Source organism: Ursus maritimus, unplaced genomic scaffold (genome assembly GCF_017311325.1).
Source record: "Ursus maritimus isolate PB19 unplaced genomic scaffold, ASM1731132v1 scaffold_15, whole genome shotgun sequence".
Lineage (NCBI taxonomy): Eukaryota > Metazoa > Chordata > Mammalia > Carnivora > Ursidae > Ursus > Ursus maritimus.
In genome coordinates, this window is record NW_024423897.1 from 52,525,448 (window position 1) to 52,549,845 (window position 24,398).

At 41.7% G+C, this 24,398-nt stretch overlaps 1 protein-coding gene across 2 annotated transcripts in view; it reads left to right on the top strand.

Moving 5' to 3' along the window:
- Nucleotides 1-24,398, top strand: part of DNAH5 (dynein axonemal heavy chain 5) — a 209,694-nt gene that overhangs the window by 70,480 nt on the left and 114,816 nt on the right. For both annotated transcript variants that reach the window (XM_008689897.2, XM_008689898.2), the window contains exons 30-38: nucleotides 1,635-1,788; nucleotides 3,521-3,684; nucleotides 6,759-6,915; nucleotides 10,491-10,703; nucleotides 11,416-11,640; nucleotides 13,034-13,206; nucleotides 20,570-20,748; nucleotides 21,138-21,325; nucleotides 21,655-21,849. In XM_008689897.2, the coding sequence (XP_008688119.2) occupies nucleotides 1,635-1,788; nucleotides 3,521-3,684; nucleotides 6,759-6,915; nucleotides 10,491-10,703; nucleotides 11,416-11,640; nucleotides 13,034-13,206; nucleotides 20,570-20,748; nucleotides 21,138-21,325; nucleotides 21,655-21,849 (1,648 nt within the window). The remainder of the gene's footprint in view (nucleotides 1-1,634; nucleotides 1,789-3,520; nucleotides 3,685-6,758; nucleotides 6,916-10,490; nucleotides 10,704-11,415; nucleotides 11,641-13,033; nucleotides 13,207-20,569; nucleotides 20,749-21,137; nucleotides 21,326-21,654; nucleotides 21,850-24,398) is intronic.

Below are 24,398 nucleotides of genomic sequence, written 5' to 3' on the forward strand. Positions count from 1 at the left end.
TGTGCGAGGAACACATAGTCAACACAAGTTTATTAAACAGCTACTATGTGCCCTGTGCTCTTCTAGGTGCTATGGGTAGAAGAATGAATAAAACGAAGACCTCCATTGCTATGGAACTTCATTCTAGTGAAAAGCATAAATTAAAAAAAAACCCAGAAAGATGTGGAATATTAAAACAGTCTGTTTAACAATTAAGACTATGGGAATGAAAATTTTATTCACAAATATGACTAATATACAAGAAGACTTCAAGTCCATAGTCTGTTAGAATAGAGGGATCAGTGAGGGAGAACAGCATAATCATTTAGGATTTTGTCTACAAGTAACGGAAGCACCACATACAACACTGCTCGCGTCCGACTGAAGTTTGTGTGTCTCTCACATAAAAGAATCTGCAGGGTTGATGAGAAGCTCCACGTCCTCCTCGGGGACCCAAGCTTTGTCTGGCTCACTTTTCTGTCTTTTCCAGGTGTGGCCCTTCTCCTCCATAATTCCCCTTCTTTCCAGTGCTGCCCCTTCTCATCCAGGAGAGTGGTTCTCAGCCTTGGCTATATGCTGGACACACCTTGGGAACTTACATCCCACTGCCTGGGCCACATCTCAGACTGGTTGAATCAGAGTCTCTTGGAGGTGGGACCCAGGCAGGCATGAGTAGTTTTTAAGGTCTGCTGGATGATCCCAGAGTACGGCCAAGGTTGAGACCTACTGATGCGGAACTTCGTCCTGGGACTGCACATTGCTGCAGAGGAAGCTGGGAAATTCAGTAGTGTAACTGGGCAGCTCTGTGTCCAGGGGAAAAAGGGGTTCTCTATCCAAAGAGAAGGAGAAGAGACTTTGCAAGACCACTATCGGTTTCTTTCTCAAGAAAAAAAAGGGAAATAGGTTAACTGTGGGAGAGACTGAAAAGTGGCTTTCAGAGTGTACCTGCGCAGATGTGTAAGCCCTAACACACCCACACTCGCACACACACACAAACATGAGTGAGTAGACATGAGTGAATGGGAAGTTGGAAAGAGCCCCAGGAAAGGGGAGGCTAGAGAGATCGCAGGGATTGTCATATTTGAACATTGAATTAGTTGTTTGATGTCCTGTGTCCCTGTAATTCTCCATGTTATATGAAAAACCAGAGAGAGTCTCTGGAATAGGCACAGATGGTCAGCAGAAAGGATAGCATTCTCTTGGCTGTAGCAACAATGACTCAAAATTTATTACTCTAGAAGTTGGGTAGAGTCAAGTCTCACACCTGATCTGCTCCTCAGATGACACACCTTCTCCCACCGCCCTGTGCTCTGGATCAAGAAAGAACAAGTTAAACAATGTCCAATAAATAGTGATGAATTTGTGACTTGGTAGCATTATTTTAAAAACCAGCAACAGGGAGTGCCTGGCTGGCTCAATGGGAAGAGAATGTGACTCTTGATCTCAGGGCTGTGAGTTCAAGCCCCACGTTGGGTCTAGAGATGACTTAAATAAATAAAACTAAAAAAAAAAAAAAAAAAAAGCCAGCAACTTAATCAAAGTCCTAAAGAAATAGGTAAGAATTAGGATACAAAATCTTTTAGTTTGAAAACAATACCAATGAAAAGAAAACACCAAAAAAACCCCTCAAATACTGAGTGTATTTTTCATTTTAGGTACAATATGCCATTCAAGGCCCAGATTCAAAAGTGGGTGCAGTGCCTTTCCAACTCAACAGACATCATTGAGAACTGGATGATGGTGCAGAACTTGTGGATTTACCTAGAAGCTGTCTTTGTGGGAGGAGATATTGCTAAGCAGCTGCCCAAGGTTTGAGAATTTTCCTTAGGATTTCATCAGGGTTTTAACTTAGAGAATCATCTAATAACTAATAATTCCTTTAAAAATGCAATAATATTTGTTCAGCCACACCCTGCCCAGTCTTTTTTTGTTGCCATTGAACTGTTTTTCGAAGAGTAATTGTGGAGAAGAAGGGACGTGAACGCTAGAGAACTGTGCCATTTTGTAGGAAACAGAGGGTTAAGAAAACAGAGGACGAATGCATGCATAATTGATACAATTCAGGTAATTTGAAGGTAGAATTTGAACAGTGTAGAATTATGGAGTTTGTTATCTCGACAATGCGAGGATAATTTGTTCTGCTACTACTGACAGTTTAAAACAACCCACGCTGTACAATATACCCAATTATATCTGCACTGGAAAACCGGGGGGTGGAAACAGGCAGGAAAAATCTCCAGAACAAAAAAGGCCCTTTTCTTGAGATTGTGGAGCATGTTTCTCTCATCAAATTTAATCATCTCACGGGAAAGATGGAGTGTAGTATTTTGAAATTTTTATAAAAAAACATTTTTACCAAATCTCAAGGATTCTTATTCAATTACCTTAAATTGTTTGCAAAATTATAATGTTTCAACAATAGGCTTGAGTCTTAGAAGCATGAGTGTTCTCTTTGCTCAGGCTTCCTACCTTTCCCATGATGAGTTCTCAATTTCATTATAGAAGACAGATCTGTTAGTCAACGTATTTTTCACCTACCAGTGAAATATATCCACACTGAAATTCTAAGTATTTATATTGGCTTTTATATTTGGCCATGTGTTTCTTCTTGCCAGGTGGAGGAGAATCTCAAATTGGACCTAAGAGTGGAAACTTTTCACATACAATATTGAAGGAACTGGGTGGGGTGTCTTGCTCTCATGTTTGATGGTACCTGCTTATTGGTAAACTATAGAAAGTTTTTGGGAAGAAAACAAAAATTATTTCTACTCTCTCAAAGTAATCTGTGCGTTTTCCATTTTTTTCTTGAAAAAAAAATCTATGTTTAAAAATTTTACAATGTTAGGGTTATACTATAATTTTGTATCTTATTTTTATTCATTTATTTTGAAGATTTACTTATTTGAGAGAGAGAGACAGAGTATGCAGGTCGGGAGAGGCGCAGCACAGGGAGTCTTTTTTTTTTTTTAAGTCTATTTATTTGAGGGATAGAGAGCATGAGTGGGGTCAGAGGCAGTGGGAGAGGAAGAGGGAGAAGCAGACTTCCCACTGAGCAGGGAGCCTGATATGGGGCTCAATCCCAGGACCCTGAAGTCATGACCTGAGCTGAAACCAAGAGTCAGATGCTTAGCCAACTGTGCCACCGGGGCACCCCATAATTTTATATCTTATTTTTAAATGTTTGTTTTGCTTTTGAGATATACAGCGCTCAGAGTAGAAAACTTGAAAAACACAAAATTCATTTTATTTAGAGATAACTGTCAAAAACCGTTGGGAGTGTTCTTCCCTTCCAAGCTGTCTTATATTGTATTTTCATTTCTGTATCTGTCTTCTTTTAGTTAACATAATGGGGGTACCTTCTTTAAGAGAGGGGGTGGGATGGAGAAGGAGAATTGAAATAGAGCACGTGTGACATTTCAGGCATGTATAGTTGGGGTACCCAGACTGGTCAGAAATCTGTCCTCAGGGGAAGGTGTGTGAGATGCTCTGTCCTTGAGATCACAGATGTATCCAAGTGTGCGTTGTCACCTCATTCTTGTAGGAAGCCAAGCGCTTTTCCAATATCGATAAATCTTGGGTGAAGATTATGACTCGGGCTCATGAAATGCCAAATGTGGTTCAGTGCTGTGTTGGAGATGAGACCATGGGGCAGCTATTACCACACTTGCTGGACCAGTTGGAAATGTGCCAGAAATCCCTCACTGGGTAAGTTAACTGGCCCGGCAAAACCTCCCTTAGCATCCTAGAGAGGAACAGGACTCGAGGAACTAGACAGCATTAGGCATATTGATTTTCTTTTGCTAAAACTTAGTTCGCGTCTGATGTTGTTGCACAGATAAAACTGGTAGCTTGGTGCCTCACATCCTTGGCAAGCCCTTGCTGGATTTGTCCTACTGTTGGAATAATAGGACTTAGGGCTTCTTCCATCACTGGAACCAGATCTTGTAAACATTCTCATACAGCCCCTGCTTTTTAAAATTAATACACCTAACTCTTCTGATTTCCTTCTTGGATAAACAACCAAAGAGGCAAAATATTTCATTACATGCAACCAAGAACAATATGAGCAATGTAATGTACACATGTAGTCAAGATTATATAGAAATGAGAGCTTCATATATCTATCGGTGTACACACACACACACACACGCACACACGCACACACACACACACACACGTGTGTATGGAGGCTGGGTGAATTCCAAGAGTAACAGATATTTTTCTTTTCCTTTGGCTAGTCAAGAATCATGTGAGCAGAAATATGTTAAATAGTAATATTGTAAAAACAGTTAACTACACATGCTTTCATTTATAATTTATTTTTATTGAAGTATAATTGACATGCAACATTATATCAGTTTCAGGTATACAACAAAACCACTCGCAAGCAAATCCTCCAAAATAAATTTTTAGAAAAATACACTCCCAGTTATGAATGACTTGATATGCTTCATAAAATTGTTGAACGAAGTCAAGTGACTGTTGAAGGATATTTGACAAAAGAAGGAATTTTCTTTTCAAATGGTTGATGACGTGGCATTCTTTTTAACCATCACGATCAGCATGGCCAGCTGTGTGGTAGCACCTCTGAGGGTTCTTGGGTGGAGACCTGGCTTGACGGCTGTGCAGTCTACCACCAGAGTCAGGCCAGAGGGAAAGAGGAAAAGGATTAGAAAGGTTCCATGCTCTCAGGGCTCTTCATGTTGGAAAGGCTGAGGGGCACGGATCACAAGGACATCATGCGGGACTCAGTTGCCCCTGAGAAACTTGCTGAGGAATCGTATCACTGGTCTACTTCCAAGCTGAGTTTGTTACTTTTCTTCACTTCCTCCTCTCCCACCTGCCACTGTAGACACACCCTCATGCATACAAATACACTCCTTTTTTTCTTTTTTCTTTTTCATTCTTTTTTATCATGCTCTACTCCATCACTTGGCATTCTGGCATTCTTTTATAACTCCTCAGAGGAAAAAATCTACTCTGAAATTATTCACAGTTTTTACTGAGCTTTTCATGGCTTTTGATTCTGTTCCCGAGAGGTTATGGGCCAAAGTATATAGTTCTGGCATAAACACTGGAGTATTAATGTTTCCACAAAAGAACATTCTTCCCAGCCAATGAAGATCTGCATCAATAGGAAGGGACTTCTGACAGGTCGGGAAGAAATTGTCTTGTCTACTTTATCACAGAGGTTTGGTCGTCGCGTTCCACATGCCTCCTTTCATCCTTGTCTCACTGGATAGACAATGTTATCTGGTTCCTCAACAGAATCAGACTAGGTTACTCTGAAGGGGGCAGTAAGTAAGGGGGAGGAATTGATAAGAATTTTTTATGCTTACCAATAAGAATAAAGAATAGGGAATTCCCTATTCTCAATAAAGAGTAAAGATAAGCTTCTACGAAGAAGATGGACTGGGATATTTAAAATAAAATGGCCTATTTAGAATAAGGAAAGCAAAAAGCTAAAACAAACAACATAAAACACTCTGAGCATAGAAGTAAGACTTTAGGAAAATGAGCAGCCTTATCCTGCCCCCTCTCTGAGGCCAGACTGTGTGCTTTTTTTCACATGCCAAAAGTGAATAAATCCAAATTGCCGAAATGATCATTTGTAGAGTGTATTTTACCGAGTATTTCATGAGCCAACGTTGAGGAGGAAGATTGCATCACATGCAGAAACCTCGTCCATTTGTCACTTTAGAGGCACCTCACTTCCACAGTCTACCTTTCTGTCGCCTTCCTTTCTTTGCCTCTTTCAGCCTCTGAGAAAAGTCCTCTCTTTTGTCTTAAGGAATTTGGCTCTTGCCCTCATGCTGGGCCTCCCACTCAATGACACACAGGTCTAGCATTTGACCAGGTACGGGCGGCCAAGGGTTCCCCATGTGTGGCCTCAAGGGAGCCAGCTGGCTCAGCTTCTGGTCTACCCCGTCCTTAGTAAAAACTCTACCTTCCTATGAAGAGAAACTGCCTCTATGCAATAAGAATATTTCCCCCATGATTTTACACAGGAATGAAACAATAATACACATGACAAGGAAGGAATAGAAATTAAAAAAAAAAAGACAGGAGTAAAAGGGATTTCTGGTAAGATTTCAAAAAGAAATTACAATGAAAACTGCAATAATTATATTGAAATATGCAAGGAAATGAAGTTACAGAGGTATCGATATGAAAATAACAAAAAAATATATCCATAACATAAGGAGTCACCATAAAATAAAGCAAATATAGAAACGAAAGCACAGTTGAAAGCAGGGCAATGACAGGAACATTCCCTGGGTTTCAGTAAATCCTGGAGCAGAGAGCAGTGCCAGAGCCCCTTCCACAGTGTATTCAGAGCTGGATTTTGCTTCTGCTTCAGCGATGGATTCATTGCCTTCTTTAAGATACAATCCCAAGAATGAGATGCAGCCTTTTGCTGACACAGCACCATGCTTGCAAACAAACCTCAACCCCCCCAAACTCCCTGTGTGTAATTGCTCCTGCTCCCCACCAAGAAAGTACAAGATTTTCCAGACGAAGTCAAGTGTATACCTTACACTTGTCAAAAATGAAGAAATTCTTCTATCAATCCTGGAAAAAAAATTGTTTTGTTTCTCATCAGAATATGGCACGCTACTTGGCAAGATGAGGAATCAAACAAAACTAAGACGTTGACAGTATGTGGGAAAATTAGATAGTCTCAAGATCTTTCCGCCTTTTCCCATCCAGATGAATTTATTTCCAGAAAGGCCTGCTTTGTGTATTTATACAGTTTCTCTGTGCCTCTCCCCACGTAGATACTTGGAGAAAAAACGACTGTGCTTCCCTCGGTTCTTCTTCGTCTCCGACCCTGCGCTTTTGGAGATCCTGGGACAGGCATCGGACACACACACTATACAAGCCCATTTGCTGAATGTGTTTGACAATATCAAAACCGTCAAGTTCCATGACAAGGTTTGCCTACTTCTAATTGCTGGCCAGCACTTGCCATCTCTTAAATCTCCACTGTCTTTACAAAATAGCTCCTTGGGGTGTACAAAGGGTGGCTTCCCTATCCGTTCGCACTCAGCTAGTGATTAAAAACGAACTTCCAGGCCCCATTTGCCTTCAGAATTGTGTGATTTCTTAATCTCCAAAGTGTAAATTTGAGTAGCAACTAGTTTAAATATGATTAGGAATGCACAACTGTGTGTCGCATTCATGGTTTTGCATGCCAAGCTAGCTGTTTAGAAATTCGACAAAACAAAGAAACCAATTGTTCAGAAAATAACGCCTTCACTAAACAGAATTACCTCAGTGACTGGATTGTTTTAATCAGCTTTCAGAAGTTTTTGGCATGATCATCGTCCCCGTTTCTCATCATGCTTGATGGAAACCTGTTTTTTTTTTTTTTAAACACTTCCAAAAAGTTTCTAGAATCATGGGGTTGTGGGGAACCCAAGAGAAGCCATTCAATGAGAGGATGACGCCATTTGCCTGGCTGCCAGGAGATAGTGCCTGATCCATCCCTTTACCCGCAATTCCCTGAGAAATTGACCCTTCTAGTTTGACTGTGTGTTCCCTCGTCCCCTGGGGCTTCCTGTAAACCCTTGGTGCCATTCATCTGTTCATCCTAGCATGCGGTTGGCACTTGCTGAACGACCTCCGTGGGCCGGATGGTGTGCATAACATGGGAATACACAGGCCTCAGGGAACTGTGCTCAGTGGGGTCTGTCTAGAGTACAGTCGCTGCAGTGCGGGGCCTGTTGCATCACAAGCAATCAAAAGCCAGTCATGTAAGTCCAAGCCTCTGGGTATGTGCCAGGAAGGGTGCTTGTCCTGGGGTTCCAAGGAAGAATTTGTCAAAATCAATGCTGAAGTCGTTTTTATGCAGTGCAACATTCATCAGAAATTTGGCAACTTAACAGTTGATAATTATTGATTTGCTGTGCTTGTGTTATGCACAGAAAGCATGGGGATGCTGTCAGGGGAGCCTTCACCTGGTGTCAGGGGTGTAAGGGAAGGCTTCCTACAGAGAACGTGGTGCTTGAACTGATGTTTTGAAGTGAAACATACCCAAGCAGGTGGGGAAGTGAAACATGGCCCGTTCAGAAGAAAGGGCAGGCACAAGGGTCTGAAGGTGTGAGCAACCGGGGTGTCAGAAGTGTGGGCGTGTGAGGGATTGTATTGGTTTGCTAGGGTTGCTCTGGACTGACAACAGAAATGTATTCTTTCACAGTTCTGCAGGCTAGAAGTCTGACCTAAGGTGTCAGTGGGATTGGTTCCTACTGGAGGCTCCGAAGGAGAAGTTATTTCATGCTTCTCTCCTGGGTTCTGGTGGCACTTGGCAACCCTGGATGTTCCTTCGCTTAGGCACGTGTCACGTTGCTGTTTTGTCCTCACATGATGTTTTCCTTGTGTGTCTGTGTCTCAATTCCCTTCTACTTGTAAAAACACCAGTTATCGGATTAGGTAGGGTCCACCTTCATCTTAACTTGATGACATCTATAAAGACCCTATTTCCAAATAAGGTCCCATTCACTGGCGCTTTGGACTTCAACATATATTTTGGTGGTACACTTTTTTTTTTTTTTAAAGATTTTATTTATTTATGTGACAGAGAGACAGCCAGTGAGAGAGGGAACACAGCAGGGGGAGTGGAAGAGGAAGAAGCAGGCTCACAGCGGAGGAGCCTGATGTGGGACTCGATCCCGAAACGCCGGGATCACGCCCTGAGCCGAAGGCAGACGCTTTAACGACTGCGCTACCCAGGCGCCCCTGGTGGTACACTTTTTAACCCATAACTTGCAGTGATGAGCAAAGGGAAAAAGGGGAGAAGGAGTCATGGACCAGATTCCAAAAGGCCAGGGGCATCACACTACGGAATTGCACTTCGTCCTGAACATAACAGAAGGCACTGGAGGTTTTTACACAGGGAAGTGACCTGATGTGTGTTTCAGAAAGATGTTCTGGCTCAGTGTCAGAGGGAGACTAGAAGGGGAGGGGGCAGGGAAACCAGTGTCAGAAGTGATTGCACAGGAAGGGTAGAAAAGGCTGAGCTGCTACAACAAAGCCTTGACGAAGGGAGTGGGTAGAGACGACAGTATGGACTTAGTGGTTTAAAATCATTGTTTCTTGTAGATTTACTGGATATGTGCATTGAAAGAAGCACCGAATCATGCAGGCATTTCTCCCTGATGCTTTGCTCAAATCCTTTTGCAATAGGACTTGAAGTTCTAGAGGGAAGCTTCTCACTGTCTCATTGTACAGTGAGGACAAATTAAACTTTCTCATTTTTAGCCACTGTTCATAGCAATTATTTCTTAAAACAAATAGCATTGTTTTTGTCATTTGTTTCCACAACCAGGGACAGATCCTGTTTTAGTGGGTCCCAGCTCTTATAAAATGATAAATACAAATTTATATTGAGGAGTTGGAAAGGGACCCTGTAAGTGACAGGCTGTGGAACTTCAGTCCTATGAGCTTCTTGGTAGGCCACGTCTGTCTACAACTAGGGAGGGTTCGTTAATATAGTCCTAAATTGGAGCTCAAGGGAACAATATTCCACTTACCAAAGAACAATAATGACAACAAACATTTGTATTTACTCAGTAGTTTGCTTTATTTGGTTTACTTGTCATGAACAGCCTGTGAACTGGGTGGGGAAGCAGGACAGACTTTTTTTTTTTTTTTAAGATTTTATTTATTTATTTGACAGAGAGAGAGACAGCCAGTGAGAGAGGGAACGCAAACAGGGGGAGTGGGAGAGGAAGAAGCAGGCTCCCAGCGGAGGAACCCGATGTGGGGCGCGATCCCAGGATTCTGGGATCGCGCCCTGAGCCGAAGGCAGACGCTTAATGACTGAGCCACCCAGGTGCCCCAGGACGGGCATGGTTTTTAATGGACTAGTTATAAGCAGAACATTTAGTCTCCGAGATGTGTCCCCCACCATTGCGTGGTCAACGAATGACAGAGCACCATGTGAGCCTGTATTTTAGTAAATAGGACGCTATTCCCACGAGACCATACTGCATGGAAACTGGGGTGAGAGGACCAGATGAGGAGCTGGGTTTGAATCAGAAGTTATGCGCCACCAGGAGCTCTCATAAGGAGCACACCATTTACTACAGAATTGGACTTAACCTGGTAAGGTGTTTGCATTGATCATATTGACCTGGACATTGCCAATGTCGCCTTGGTAATAAGCTTGTGGTGTGGACAACAGGCTCTTACGGTGTCGCATTTCATTTGGGGAAACTAGACGTTTTTTGATCATCAGCTTTGTACTGAGTAGTTCTCTTAGAAAACAAGCTTTCCCCTCTCAGGTATAGACTATTTGGAATTGACTTAGTATTCCCTTTTAGATTTCATGGGTAACTTCTTTTTGTTGGTTTGAAATTGATTTTATATCATCTTTTGCCTTTTATTTTATAATCTGTATCTTAACTTCCTTTGGGAAGGATAACATTGACAAGAGGGCAGCAGAGGGATTCATTCTTTATGTGAATATAGCTGGGTGGTTTTTTTGTTTTTTTTGGCTTCTACCGTAGATCTATGATCGTATTCTGTCAATCTCCTCTCGAGAGGGCGAGACTGTTGAATTGGATAAGCCTGTGATGGCAGAGGGTAATGTGGAAGTTTGGCTTAATTCTCTCCTGGAGGAGTCTCAGGCCTCCTTGCATCTTGTGATTCGCCAGGCAGCTGCAAATATTCAAGAAACAGGTTTCCAGCTGATTGAATTTCTTTCTTCCTTCCCTGCTCAGGTCAGTGTATTGAAATTGGAAAGTATTTTCTATGGAATAGTCATTTTAGATCTCATACATTGTCTGTTTTAAGCTACACAACTGGCTTTAATTTAAGACTGGACCAGAATTAAGATTTTCATAAGAATTTCTTAATACACATAAGCTTAAAGGTTTCAGCTGCAGATNTATATAGTCTTACATATGTTATATATATGTTTTCTTTATATTTTTTTAACTTAAAATGTTTTTTCCTACTGAATCTCTTTAATAAATAAATCATAAAAAAGTACTGCATGTATGCTTTGCCAGAAAGACAAAAAATGTATTTTAGCATTAGAATGCAGAAAATGTTGTTTTCTTAGCCATTATGATCAATAAAGATTTTGTGAATATCTACCATGTGTAAACCTTGTGTTCAAGGAAAACAGGTTTAAGACATATTCTTTACCTTCCGGTAACTTAAAGTCTATATAGCAAGGAAATATGACTTTAACAGTAAATGATTTAAAATTATAAGGAAAAAATTGTGGATGCATCATGAGGCTGTATGTAATTGCCAGGTGAACAGTATGAATAGAATTTCCATAGGTTTCCAAACAATGAATCAAGTTGATGTAATCAAGGATGGCCTTACATTTGCATATTAATCACCATTATTCTCGTATTGTAATTTCTGTTTAAATATATTAATATGCTATATACACTCATAAAGCTTTTTTGTTTCCATAAGGTTGGATTATTGGGAATTCAAATGATATGGACACGGGATTCAGAAGAAGCCCTCAGAAATGCCAAATTTGATAAAAAAATCATGCAGAAAACCAATCAGTCTTTTCTGGAGCTATTGAACACATTGATTGGCATCACAACAAAGGATCTGAGTTCCATGGAACGAGTCAAATATGAGACTTTGATTACTATTCATGTGCACCAAAGGGATATCTTTGATGACCTGGTAAAAACGTTATAAATGCTATGTTATATACAGAAAAGCAAATACTAGGTTCTGTCTCTGTTTACTCACTGGAACTGGTTTGAATGAATTCAAAGAATAGGTTAGATTCAGGCAAAGGGTCATCTTCATAATGAGACATTGTCAGATTTTCTTTTTCGGTCTTTAACCGAAATTTCAGTGCCATGTCGATGATCTCTGCTAAGGTGTTATTGAGCAATTCGAGTCTATTTTTAAAATTATTTATGTGATCATTGTTAACACTAAACTTACAGGTAGCATCCTAAAAAGCTTTCATTTGTCTTGTGCTCCCGTTAGTTCGTAGTTAAGGATTACCAATTTCTTGTTGTAGAGAAATAAGTAACAGCGCTAGTAGAGTTGCTCTGTGCTTCCTCTAAGGCTTTTGATAAATCCCATCTTTAACAAATTTTGCTACCTTATATGTCACTGATTGCCAGTGGCCTTTCCTGATATGGTTGGTGACGTTCAGGTGTCATGCAGATTTTTGCCTGTAAAGAGAGGACAGAGTGGCAAACAGAGTTTAGTAGCCATAGAAAACAGAAAGTGTAAAAAGAAATGAAATTTGTCCTCTACTCTAAAATAGGACATTAGATAAGAGGCCAGAAGCTCTTATTTTCATAATAATTTGCTAAATCATGTCTCACCCCATTATGTAAAAAAGATCATAAAAGATTGGTTCTGATGTACTGGGAGGAAGTTCTTTCAAGCTGCTGTGGTCTAATCTCCTCTCTTAAAAGTTAAGCACACCATTTTCCTCTCTGAGAAATAAAGAGTTCGAGATAATTTTAGATTTATTATTTGTCAAAGAAAAACGATTAAAAAGGCTTAAAATTGTGGTTAAAAAATTCAGGCAAAAGCATTGTGGGACAATAACCTGCCATTTGGATGTTAGACATTTTGGCCTGCTGCAAATCCTAGGAAAAACAATGAATGGATTAAAAAAAAAAAACCCAACAGTGTATTTTGTCATAATCATAAGAGATGCCTTTTTCCCAGTGAGATTGTTTGATTCTGTCTTTGTATGCCAGGACATGTTTTTTGTAGATTGTACTTTTTATAGTTAGGGCTGTGGTATGGGCATTGAAGGGTGCAATGAGAGAAATGAATCTCTTACTATTAAAATATGGCCTGCTATTTCAATTGGTGGGCACAATTAGGGATTTCTCCTGAATTTTTCTATTCCCGAATCTTCTAAAGTGTCCTTTCTGCTGATCAGTAAATGAACGGGTTGCACGGTGATGCAGTTGACATCTCCGAACCAGTTGGGTTGTCTCTGAGTTCCATTTGCATCCCACTATGATCTACATGAATGGTAGTGTGCATATTTAATACGTGGTTCTCATCTCAGCTTTAACGTATATCTTTTGCATTTCAGTGTCACATGCATATCAAGAGCCCTACAGACTTTGAGTGGCTGAAACAGTGCAGATTTTATTTTAACGAAGATTCTGACAAGATGATGATCCACGTCACAGATGTGGCTTTCATATACCAGAATGAATTTTTAGGCTGCACTGACAGGCTTGTCATAACTCCACTCACAGACAGGTGATGGAAGGGTTCTGTGATTCCACAACCTCTCTCCCTCCGCTCCCTCCGCTCCCTCCCCAACATTTTTATTCTCTTGAGTTACTCAGGGGATCTCTGCTTCATGTCTCTTTAGGGTTTAGAGGCTCTTTTATACCAAAGTCTTTGAAATTCGGTATTTTTAGCTTTACATGTGGGTCTTTGCTTAGGATTTAGATTTGTGACTGAAATGCTTTGTTTCCTTTGCTTTCAGTCTTAGGGAGGCTAAGTTTAAATGACCTCAGTGGACATCAAATGGGCAAGGAAAGGAGTTAATTGCCATGTGTCCATAGGTGGAAATCACAGTTGGCCTCGGGGGCTGCTTTGGGGACGGTGGCACCTGCTGTTGTTAGCAACAGTTAAGATGGTTTTTTAGAAGGAAAGAAATTGAGTATCAATCCAGGTGAAAAGTGATGGGGAGGACGGTGGCCTGGACACGGGGAGCTCTCGGTTGTCTTCTGCCTCTCATGCAAAAACTGCTAGCCAGAGGCGCCTCACAGCTTCCCCAGCCTTAGTTTCTTCATCTGTCAGATGAAACAGGCTGTCTCTAAGAGTCCTTCCATGGCTCATGGTCTGTAATTCCCTTAGTCCCTTTTGAACTTCAGGGCATCCACTAATTGTGCATACGCTCTGCTCCAGGACGCCCTGAGTACCTGTTTTGGACAAAATGGCTGAAGGCTAAAATCAGTATTTGGTCGAAGTAGAAGCTGAAGCTGGATATCATTCATTTTCATGAAGTGAAAGTCTGGGCTATTAGATTAAAAATATTATCAGACAAAACAGAAATTTGACATAACAACCCTGTTGCTCCCATGCTGCTCGATTGCTCGAATGTTCCTTCTGCTTGTTCGTGATGCTAAATGCAATGCTGACTTTGAACAGAGAGGTTTCATTGTCATTCTCCCCCTCTCCATCCTCTTTCTAGTCCTTCTTATGCCCGGATTGAAGATGATTTCTTTTTAATAATAATTTTTTATTATGTTATGTTAGTCACCATACAGTACATCCCCAGTTTTTTTTTTTTTTAAGATTTTATTTATTTATTCGACAGAGATAGAGACAGCCAGCGAGAGAGGGAACACAAGCAGGGGGAGTGGGAGAGGAAGAAGCAGGCTCATAGAGGAGGAGCCTGACGTGGGGCTCGATCCCATAACGCCGGGATCACGCCCTGAGCCGAAAGCAGACGCTTAACCGCTGTGCCACCCAGGCGCCCCCCCAGTTTTTGATGTAAAGTTCCATGATTCATTACTGTGTATAGCACCCAGTGTACCATGCAATACGTGCCCTCCTTAATACCCATCACCAGCCTATCCCATTCCCCCCACCCCCGAAGCCCTCAGTTTGTTTCCTAGAGTCCATAGTCTCTCATGGTTCGTTCCCCCTTCTGTTTACCCCCCCTTCATTCTTCCCTTCCTTCTCCTACCGATCTTTCTGCTATTTCTTATGTTCCATAAATGAATGAAACCATATGATAATTGTCTTTCTCTGCTTGACTTATTTCACTTAGCATTATCTCCTCCAGTCCCGTCCATGTTGCTTCAAATGTTGTGAAATTGTTCTTTTTGATGGCTGAGTAATATTCCATTGTATATATGGACCACATCTTCTTAATCCAGTCATCTGTTGAAGGGCATCTCGGCTCCTTCCACAATTTAGCTATTATGGACAATGCTGCTATGAACATTGGGGTGCATATTACCCCAAAGATACAGACAGATTGAAGATGATTTATACTGATGTGCTTGGACGTCCAAGCAGTATCTGTCTTTGTTTTGAAGTGCAGAGGTGGCTAATCACAAAATATGACCAATTCCTTGAAACATTAGAAGTCTGACACATGTCTTCTTGGGCTAATGTCAGGTGTCAGCAGGGCTGTGCTCCCTCCTGGAGTCTGTAAGGCAGAGCCCACTTCCTGTGCTTTTAAGTTGTTGGCAGAATTCCTTTCTTGGCAGTGGAGGGCCCGCTGCTCGGTTTTCTTGCTGACTGTCAGCAGAGGGCTGTTCCCAGATTTGGGAGCCTATAGCGTTCCTTGGTTCATGACCCCGTCTTCCATCTTCACAGACAGCAGTGGTGCTTTGAGACCGGTTTGTGCATCGACTCTCTCCTGTCTTCAGTCCTGTGTCTGACCTGGTCTTCTGCCTCCCTCTTCCCCTCTCAAGGACTCATATGATTAGACTGGGCCCAACAGATAATCCAGGGTAATCTCCCCTCACAAGGCCTTTGACATTATAGCTCCAAAGTCCCGTGAGTCATTCAAGGAAACTTATTACAGGTTTCAGGGATCAGAACAGCTCTGGGGAGCTGTGATGCTGCCTCTTGCACTCTCTCCCCTCTCTGGGAAGGTGCCATGCAGATTTTCATATTCTCAGTGCACTAGTCATTCATTACTCCTTTTCATCTTTCCCAGCACTCTTTTCTTTTTGATCCTCTGTCTTCACACAGCTTCCGGGACATCACACTCTCCTGGCTCTTCACACTCTTCCGGTTGTCCCTTTATACCCCTTCTTTTGGTTCCCTTTATCTTCCTGGTCTAAACGTAGAACATGCCAGGACACTTGTCCATCTATGCTCACTGCTCAGGGGATCTCATGTGGCTTTAAGTGTCATCCAGTTGTGGACTCCCCAGTCTGCACCCAACCAGGGCCTCTCCCCTGAACTCCAGACCCATATATCCACTTGCCTGAGTAACGTGTCCACTTGGATGCGTGCGGGGAATTTACACTTACCATGTTTGATTGCCCCCCACAAGCCCGCCTTCCTGTGGTCTTCCCCATTTTAACAAATGGCGATTCCATCCTTTGGTTGCCCAAACCAAAATCCTTGGAGCATCCTTGATGCCTTCCTTTTTTTCCTTGCTTCATTATCCCATCTATCATCAGGTTTGCTCAGCACCATTTTCGGAATTCATCCAGGATGTGACCACTTTTTACCTCTTTGCTGTTGTCATGCTGCTCCAGGCCACCATGATCTCTAGCCTGGATTATTGCCATAGTCTTGTAACTGGTCTCCCTGCGTCTGCCATTGCCTCCCCCCAGAGTCTGTTGTCAATTCAGACACTGGGATATAAGTCTTGTTCTGTCACCTCTTTGCTTCAGTCCCTCCACTATCTTTCTGTCTCACCCACAATAAACCCCAGTGTCCTCATGTTGACCTGCAGGGCCTGGTATGAGTTGGCTCCAGCTGGTTTTCTCTTTCTTTTTCCTCATTCAGCTCCGGCTACTTGCTTCTTGGCTGTTCCTTGGACAGCACACTTTTGCTTCAGAGCCCTTACACTTGCTGTTGCCTTGACCTGGAATCCTTCTTCCCTTTAGTACTCTCATAGCTTGCTTCCTCACCTCCTTCTGGGCTCTGCTCAAATGTCACCTCAGAGGGGTCTTCATACCCCCCACATGAAGCAGTGATCCCCTCATCCCTTGCCCTCCCAACCAGCTTTATTGTTTCTGTTTCCTATTTTTAAATAACTTGTTTCCTTCCTTTAGGATGTTAGCTAAAGAGCTGACATGGACTTCCCGTGATTTATTTACTATTCCTAGAATAGTGCTGTCACATTATAGGTGCTAAATAAGCATTTCCCGAATGAATGCAAGAAATGTTTATTTTCAGAGTCACATCTTTGTGGTGAAAAATTTAAATAGTACAAGGACATACAGTTGAAAGTATGAGAGTAATTTTTTTTCTGTTTCTAAAAAACAACAGTTTATTTCCTTTCCTTCTAGAAATTTCTAATGCTTGTTTGTCAAAATTCTTTTTAATTTTTACATAGAGTTATAGACTATACAGAGTTCTCTGCAGCTTAATTCTTTCATCATGTTCATTGTCTTGTACATCTTTCTGTATCAAAAAAAACTTGAGAATTTTAAAAACAAAGTAGGTATCTATAAATATATAAATAGAAGTGATTCCAAAGTTTGTCTCAGCCTGTCTCTCCCTAAATGTTCAATTGCTTTTTTTTCTTTATCTTAATTATGGGAGAAGTGAGTCACCATTTTTTTTTCTTTTTTTCGGTCACTGGGATTCCACAGCGAGATCTGCTGCCCTTTTACAGAAGAATTCTTCGCTAAAATTAATACTTACAAAAATCAAAGATCAGGGGCATTGATCTTCTTGTCAGTCTTTTGCTGATTGCCCTGTGGAAATTCAACAACGTTGGTGGCTTTAGTCTCTGGGAAGCTCACCATTAGATGGATGGAGCTGCTGATATTCCAGATTAGATAAAATAGTTGTTCTAATTCACTAAAAATATATAGCACCGTTCTCTGAAAGCTCATGGTAGTTTTCATGGCTAGTCCTTCCTTCCGCTCTGGGCACAAGCAGAGAAGACTGGAGTCATTCCTACTACACCGTCACACAGGCAGAGGGCAGCAGAGATCAAAGGCTGGTGGAAGCTGCTTATTGCTTGATAAGAAATGTGGATAGGTCTACATGTTGTGCCCTGGACTCTGCCCTCAACAGCTGTGTGTCTTGGCCAACACACCTAACCTCTCTGATTCCCTCCGTTTGGAATCACTGTGTGGACTAGAGGTGATGGATGTAGGCGCCCAGGCCTGGCAGCCAGTAAATGTATTACAGTTGCTGTGACTCCGCTTTCTCTCAGTCGTCAATAACACGTTCTTTATCGGTGTTGCCTTTTGTTTCTCCATAAGCATGTTCTATCATCAGAGTCTATAATTAAACCAAAGAAAAGAAACAAAGAAAAATAAGTTTCCTATTGCCTGTCCCATCATTGCCTTAAGAGAATTTTTAGCATTTTAGAATCAATACTGTTTAAGAATAGGAGCTGAAAACACTATGAATGTTGGTGATGGATTTGGTTAAATTGAGTGCCGTCAGAAGGCCTGGGTCGTGGGGTTGGTCATTGTTGGTTCAGCATGATGGTCACATTCTACATCTCTTTCTCTTTTTTCTTAAATCTCTTGGTGTGATAGACAGGAAGGAATACAATTTTATTTTATTTTTATTTTATTTTTTTTAAGTAGCCTACATGCCCACCTTGGGGTTTGATCACAACCCTGAGATCCAGAGTCACATGCTCTATAGTGGAGCAAGCTGGGTGCCCCCACATTGTACATGTCTAATTCCAGCAGCTGTTGGGATAGGAGGAACCAAATAAGACTGCACAGCTGGACTGGCACAAGACGTTTATTTAGTAAGCGTTCATAGAGTACTACTTACCAGGGTAAGAAGTTGGAGGTACGAGTGTGGATTACACCCCGTTCGTGAGAGCAGAGACCTTAGGGCAGTCTGCTGGGGAGACAGAAAGCTGCAGAACACACCACTAAAGCACCTAAAAGTCCAAACTCTGTTGCTGATTTTTGAAATCAGCAAAGAGACTGGGAAGAAAAGCAGGAAAGGGTGGAGGAGAGGTACACACATCTAGAATATTCTGGAGGGTCCTGTGAACATGGACATGAAGATCCGTGCTCGTCTCTGAAAGGCGAGTCCTAGAGGAGTCTGGGTGCCAGCCTAGCAGCTGGGCTGAAGCCTCACCCAGCGGGGGAAGGAAGGGATCAAGCGCCTGGCTTGCCCGCTCCCTTTTCATGTAAGTAGGGTGCCTTTAAGGCACCTTAATAACAAGCTGCTGCTTCAGTTCAAATATAGACCCAAATGATACCACTCGCAAAGAAGGGTTTGCAAGACAGAGTAGCTGGGTGGCCAGAGTTCCCAGAGATTTACTCCTTACCCTGGCAGGGTGGACATGTTCTAGAACCGGGTAGCATGAGGGCTTGCCGCTAGACAGGTAAGCTCGAGTCTCGGCTCTGCCGCCACAATCCCCAGAAAAGGAATCCCATCTCTGTGAGCCTTTCCCCTCATCTGTAAAATGGGAAAAACAGCAGTAGCTTCCCTGCAGGGTTCTCTGGGCTTACATGAGATCCTGTAGGTGGAGCACATCATGTTAACTTTATTACAGAGACTGCTCGGCCGGGGAGAATGAAAGTGCAAGACGAGAAATAAAACCTTGAATTAAAAGGCAAAATCAGAGCGAACTTTGGTGTCCTCCTGAGTTTATACCTACATTGTCTTCTTTATATTGAGGCTCTATATACATTCAGGGCTAAGTCATTTACCAGCCTTTTTTAGGAACCCACTTCTGATAAAATACAGACTCTAGAGGACCTCCAGTTGGTGTGCTCACCGTTTATTTCCACCCTTCATGCTGGACAATCACTTTATATCATTTGAAATTTTTTTCAAGTCCAAATGAATGCTTTGTAGAGTTCAGCTACAGGAAAGCCCAAAACTGCATTACTTTATAGATTACCTCCTTTGACAACACAGGGCGATGCTGGGGGATCAAGTAATTCATCAGCGAGTTATCAGGTTCGCTATTTCCTTCCCAGGTACTCTTGTATTTTCTTCCCAGAATCTTTTATTTGTTAATATCATGCAGAAAGAGACAGTAGAAGGTATGTGCAGGTACAGTAGCTGCTCCCAGTGATAGATCGAAGATGTGATTATTTAGCAATGTGTGATTCCAATCTCAGGTGATCATCGGTCCCCAAGTGCAACAGATTATTGATTCTTGGATTCAAAAGGGAATTAATCTTTTTTCTTTTTTTCTTTTTTTAAACTAACAAACAAACCAACCCCAAATGTCATGGGAATGGAAAGTACAGCATGGAGAGTATGGTCAATAATACTGTAATACACTTAGGGTACCCATTTTTATAATATACATAATTGTTGAATCACTGTATTTTACACCTGAAACTAATAGACATCAACTACACTGCAAATAAAAATTTAAAAGTTTAAAAAAAAAAAAAAAAAGATTATTTGAGGTGGGAGGGGCAGAGGCAGAGGGAGAGAGCTAGAAAGAATACCAAGCAGACTCTGTGATGAGCCTGGAGCCCAACATGGGCTCGATCTCATGACCCTGAAATCCCAACCTGAGCCGAAAGCAAGAGTCAAGTGCTTAACCAACTGCACCGCCCAAGTGCCCCAAAGGACGATTAATCTAATGGTTCCCAGTCTGTTCCATAGAATACTATTCTTTAAAGATTGGTAGGTTTTTGTGAAAAAGTTGCCAAATAAATTTTGGAAATGCTCTGTACTATTTTTCATACTTGGAGAATCTCACTGTACATTTTCATGAGAAAGCCCATTGAACCTTTTTAAGACTTTTCAAGCTTATTTGGCCATAGACCATCCCTTCCTTTTTCCTTTACACATGTTAATATCCATGAGGAAAGCATATGTTAGGATGCAGTTTGGGAGATGTTATGTAGGGACAGTGGCTTGAGTTTTCCATTTTGAAATCTGGTGCAGGGTTCGTTTTACTGTGATGTTTCAGAAGCGTCTTCTAGGTGCTGGCGGTGTGGTTCTAGTGATGTCTCTATTCCTCAAGGTGTTACATCACACTGGCTCAAGCTCTGGGAATGAGCATGGGAGGAGCTCCTGCCGGACCTGCAGGAACAGGGAAAACAGAAACGACTAAAGATATGGGACGATGTCTTGGAAAATATGTCGTGGTTTTCAATTGTTCTGACCAAATGGATTTCCGAGGACTTGGACGGATTTTTAAAGGTGAGAGTTACAGTTTTTACTTGATGACAAATTTAAACTAAGGTGGAATATCTTGTTAAGATTTATTTTTCAACCATTGGCTACATTGTAGTGTCGTTTTTCAAGTTTGTGCAACTTTTTGGAAACTCGGAATCTCACCAGCATTGTGTGGATCAAATGTCAACATCACTTGCCTTCGTAATGTTCCTTTATCCCTGCAGGTTGGCTGTTTCCAGATAAAGTACCACATGGTGAATTATTTTGGGGGCACTCTGTGCATAGTCTATTTGTTCAAGTTTATTTTTGAACAGACTTATCTCTGGCTTGTCTTGGCAGCTGCAAAATGCCCTTTTCCTTGGCTTTTCGAAATTATATACTAATTGGATTTTCTATTTAATTTCCCTTCGAAGGACTGGCACAGTCTGGATCCTGGGGTTGTTTTGATGAATTTAACCGTATCGATTTACCAGTTCTGTCAGTGGCAGCCCAGCAAATTTCCATTATTCTGACATGTAAAAAGGAGCGGAAAAAGTCTTTTATTTTCACCGATGGAGATAATGTGACTATGAACCCTGAATTTGGACTTTTCCTGACCATGGTAAGGAACTGCAGGAAGAGCGGCTGAATGTCAGCCTTCTTATCACAGCTTTCATGCCTTGCCCGGGTCTTAGGGCACTTAGTTTCCGAATGGAAATTGGGATGGTAATATTAACTCCTGCATGAAAGCCTTTGGTGTTAAACAAAGCTCATCTCGATAACTTGTGATGTTGTCTCTCCGGTTAAAAGGAGAGTAGGATATGGAAATGAGTTCTCCGGTTGTCAGTCCAGATTTGTTGCGTGTACATGATGAATCTGAACTGGCGAGCTGGTGGGTGTGTGTTGCCCCATGACCGTGTCATTCATCTGTGGCGTTTATCTCCTTTACAGAATCCTGGCTATGCTGGACGGCAGGAGCTCCCTGAGAACTTGAAGATTAACTTCCGCTCTGTGGCCATGATGGTGCCTGACCGGCAGATTATCATAAGGGTGAAGCTGGCTAGTTGTGGCTTCATTGACAACATTGTGTTGGCCAGGAAGTTTTTCACACTCTACAAGCTGTGCGAAGAGCAGCTTTCTAAGCAGGTGTGAGGTTCTGGAAGGTTCTCTGAACTTAGGCATACTTAGTTCTTCTCTTCGGTGAAATTTGCTCATTTTGAAAAATTGTAGACTGGGGCTGTCGGCAGATTACCTTATTCATACAAAGTAGAAAGTCATATCATTACAAAATTAATTTTACATGCATAGTTTTCTTAAGTTTGCATTTAAATAAATATTTGCAGCATAGAAATGAAATAAGTACTTTCAGAACTGATTTAAGAGCCAAAGAATTATAAATATGAATATTTGCTCTTTATCCCACCTGTACATTAATCATAATATGTGTTGTGTGTCCTCATGGTTTTTAAGAACCTCTCAATCATTGCTCTTCTCACTTCCAAGGTCCCTCATATAGTGGGCCACGCCTTGCTAATAATGCTCTGTTTTATCTATTGTCACTTTTTAAAAAAAATTATTTATTTTTATAATTTAAATTCAATTAATTAATGTATATTATTAGTTTCAGAGTTCAGTGATTCATCTACTGTACTTTTTTTTTTAAAGATTTTATTTGTTTATTTGAGAGAGAGAGAAAGAGAGAGAGCACAAGCAGGTGGAGGGGCAGAGGGAGAGGAAGAAGCAGACTCCCCACTGAGCAGGGAGCCCAACAGGGGGCTCGATCCCAGGACCCTGAGATCATGACCCGAGCCGAAGGCAGACACTTAACCAACTGAGCCACCCAGGCGCCCCTCATCTACTGTAACTTTTATCGTAACTTTTTTTCTGGTTTCCTGCACTGTTTAGAGTAGCAGGTTCTGACATCATGCAGTTTTGCAGTTAAGAGGCATGAAATTAATCCTATATTACTTTTGTATGAGTTATCTGTTGCTGTGTGACAATGGTCCCACAAATTTACTGGCTTAAAACAATACACAGTTTATTATTTCATGGTTTCTGTGGGTCAGGAGTCCTGGTACATCTTGGCTGGGTCTTCTGCATAGACTGTAACAAGGCTTCAATCAAGTCTTGGCCCCATACTTGACTGGGGAAGGATTTACCTCTACACTCACTTCCGTTGTTGGCAGAATTCTGTTCTTGAGGTTGGAAGACTGAGGGATTCAGTTTCTTGCTGGCTGTCAGCTGGAGAAGGCTACGGTGTCAGTTCCCACAGTCTGCATGCTGTTCTCTGCCACATGGCCACTTGCCTTCTCAACGTCAGCAAGGGAAAGAGGTTCCAGCAAGAGGACTGCAACAGTCTTGTATTAGGACTCTCCAGAGAAACAGAACCAATAGGATATATGCACGTATACCTATAAAGAAATTTATAAGGTATTGGCTCACACACTTATGTAGGTAAAGAGGTCCCATGATCTGTTGTCTGTAAGCTGGAAACCAGGAAAGATGGGGGTGTAGTTTGAAGGAATGATGGTGTAGATTCTAGTCCAAGTCTGAGGGCCAGACAACAGGGAGCACTGAGGATGGGAGAAGGTTGGTATCCCAGCCCAGCAATAGGGCAGAGTGAGTGAATCCAGCCTTCTGCCTTTTTGTTCTATTCAGGGCCTCATCGCTTGGATGGGGCCCACCCACACTGGGGAGGGCCATCTTCTTTACTCAGTCCACCAGTTCAATGCTAATCTCTTCCAGAAACTCGTTTAGAGACACATTCACAAGTAATGTTTGCTCAGCTTCCTGGGCATCCTGTGGCCCACTCAAATTGACATAAAATTAACCAACACAAATCTTAAATAATGTGACCACAGAATCACATACACATAACCACACACAACCTGCTGTATTGTATAGGTTAAAGCAAATCACAGGTCCCACCACACTCGAGGGGAAAAGATCATACCAGGAGGTGGGGACCATCCCACAGATCGTTAGGACATATAAATAATAACTACCAAAAGCATATGCTAAATAATAATACACTAAAATAAGCATAAAGCTAAAACACGAATAAAACCTCCTAACATATATAACTTTGTACTCTCTTCACTCTCGCCTCCATTCCAAACTTCTTTGACTCTAGATTATTTTTTCTATTCTCCCAGCCTCACTTAAATTACATTCCCACTAAAACATTCTGAGTTTCTTCTGCTTATTGAAGCCTTTACTCACCCATTATTCTTCCTCTGTCAAGGAAGTATTTTTCCACGCTGTTTCTTGCACGTCGAAAACTCCTACATCCCTGACTCCTGTCTTCCCTACTATTTCATTTCTATTTCCTTCACACCCACAGCCCTGCTCACGGGGTCATTGTCAAATGAAATGAGTCAGCGTTGGCCCCAGGCTACTGTCGGGGTGAGCATTTTGTAAGCCTCACTTCGTGCCGCAGATTTAGCTGAGTCCTGTTCCGAGACGTTTTCCTTAATTCCACATATACCAGCACTTCCAAGTCATTGTTACTTTTTGGTGAGTTTGTTCACACTTTTTATCATGTTACGTCTATTAGAAATTTAAACTCCTTGAAGGTAGGAACTCAGTCTGAATATTTTGCTTAGCTCCATCCTCTAAACGACGAGTATGGAGTGATTCACACTGCTCCACTTACCGCAGCAGATAATGGAATAACATTAACTTTACCGTTTTAA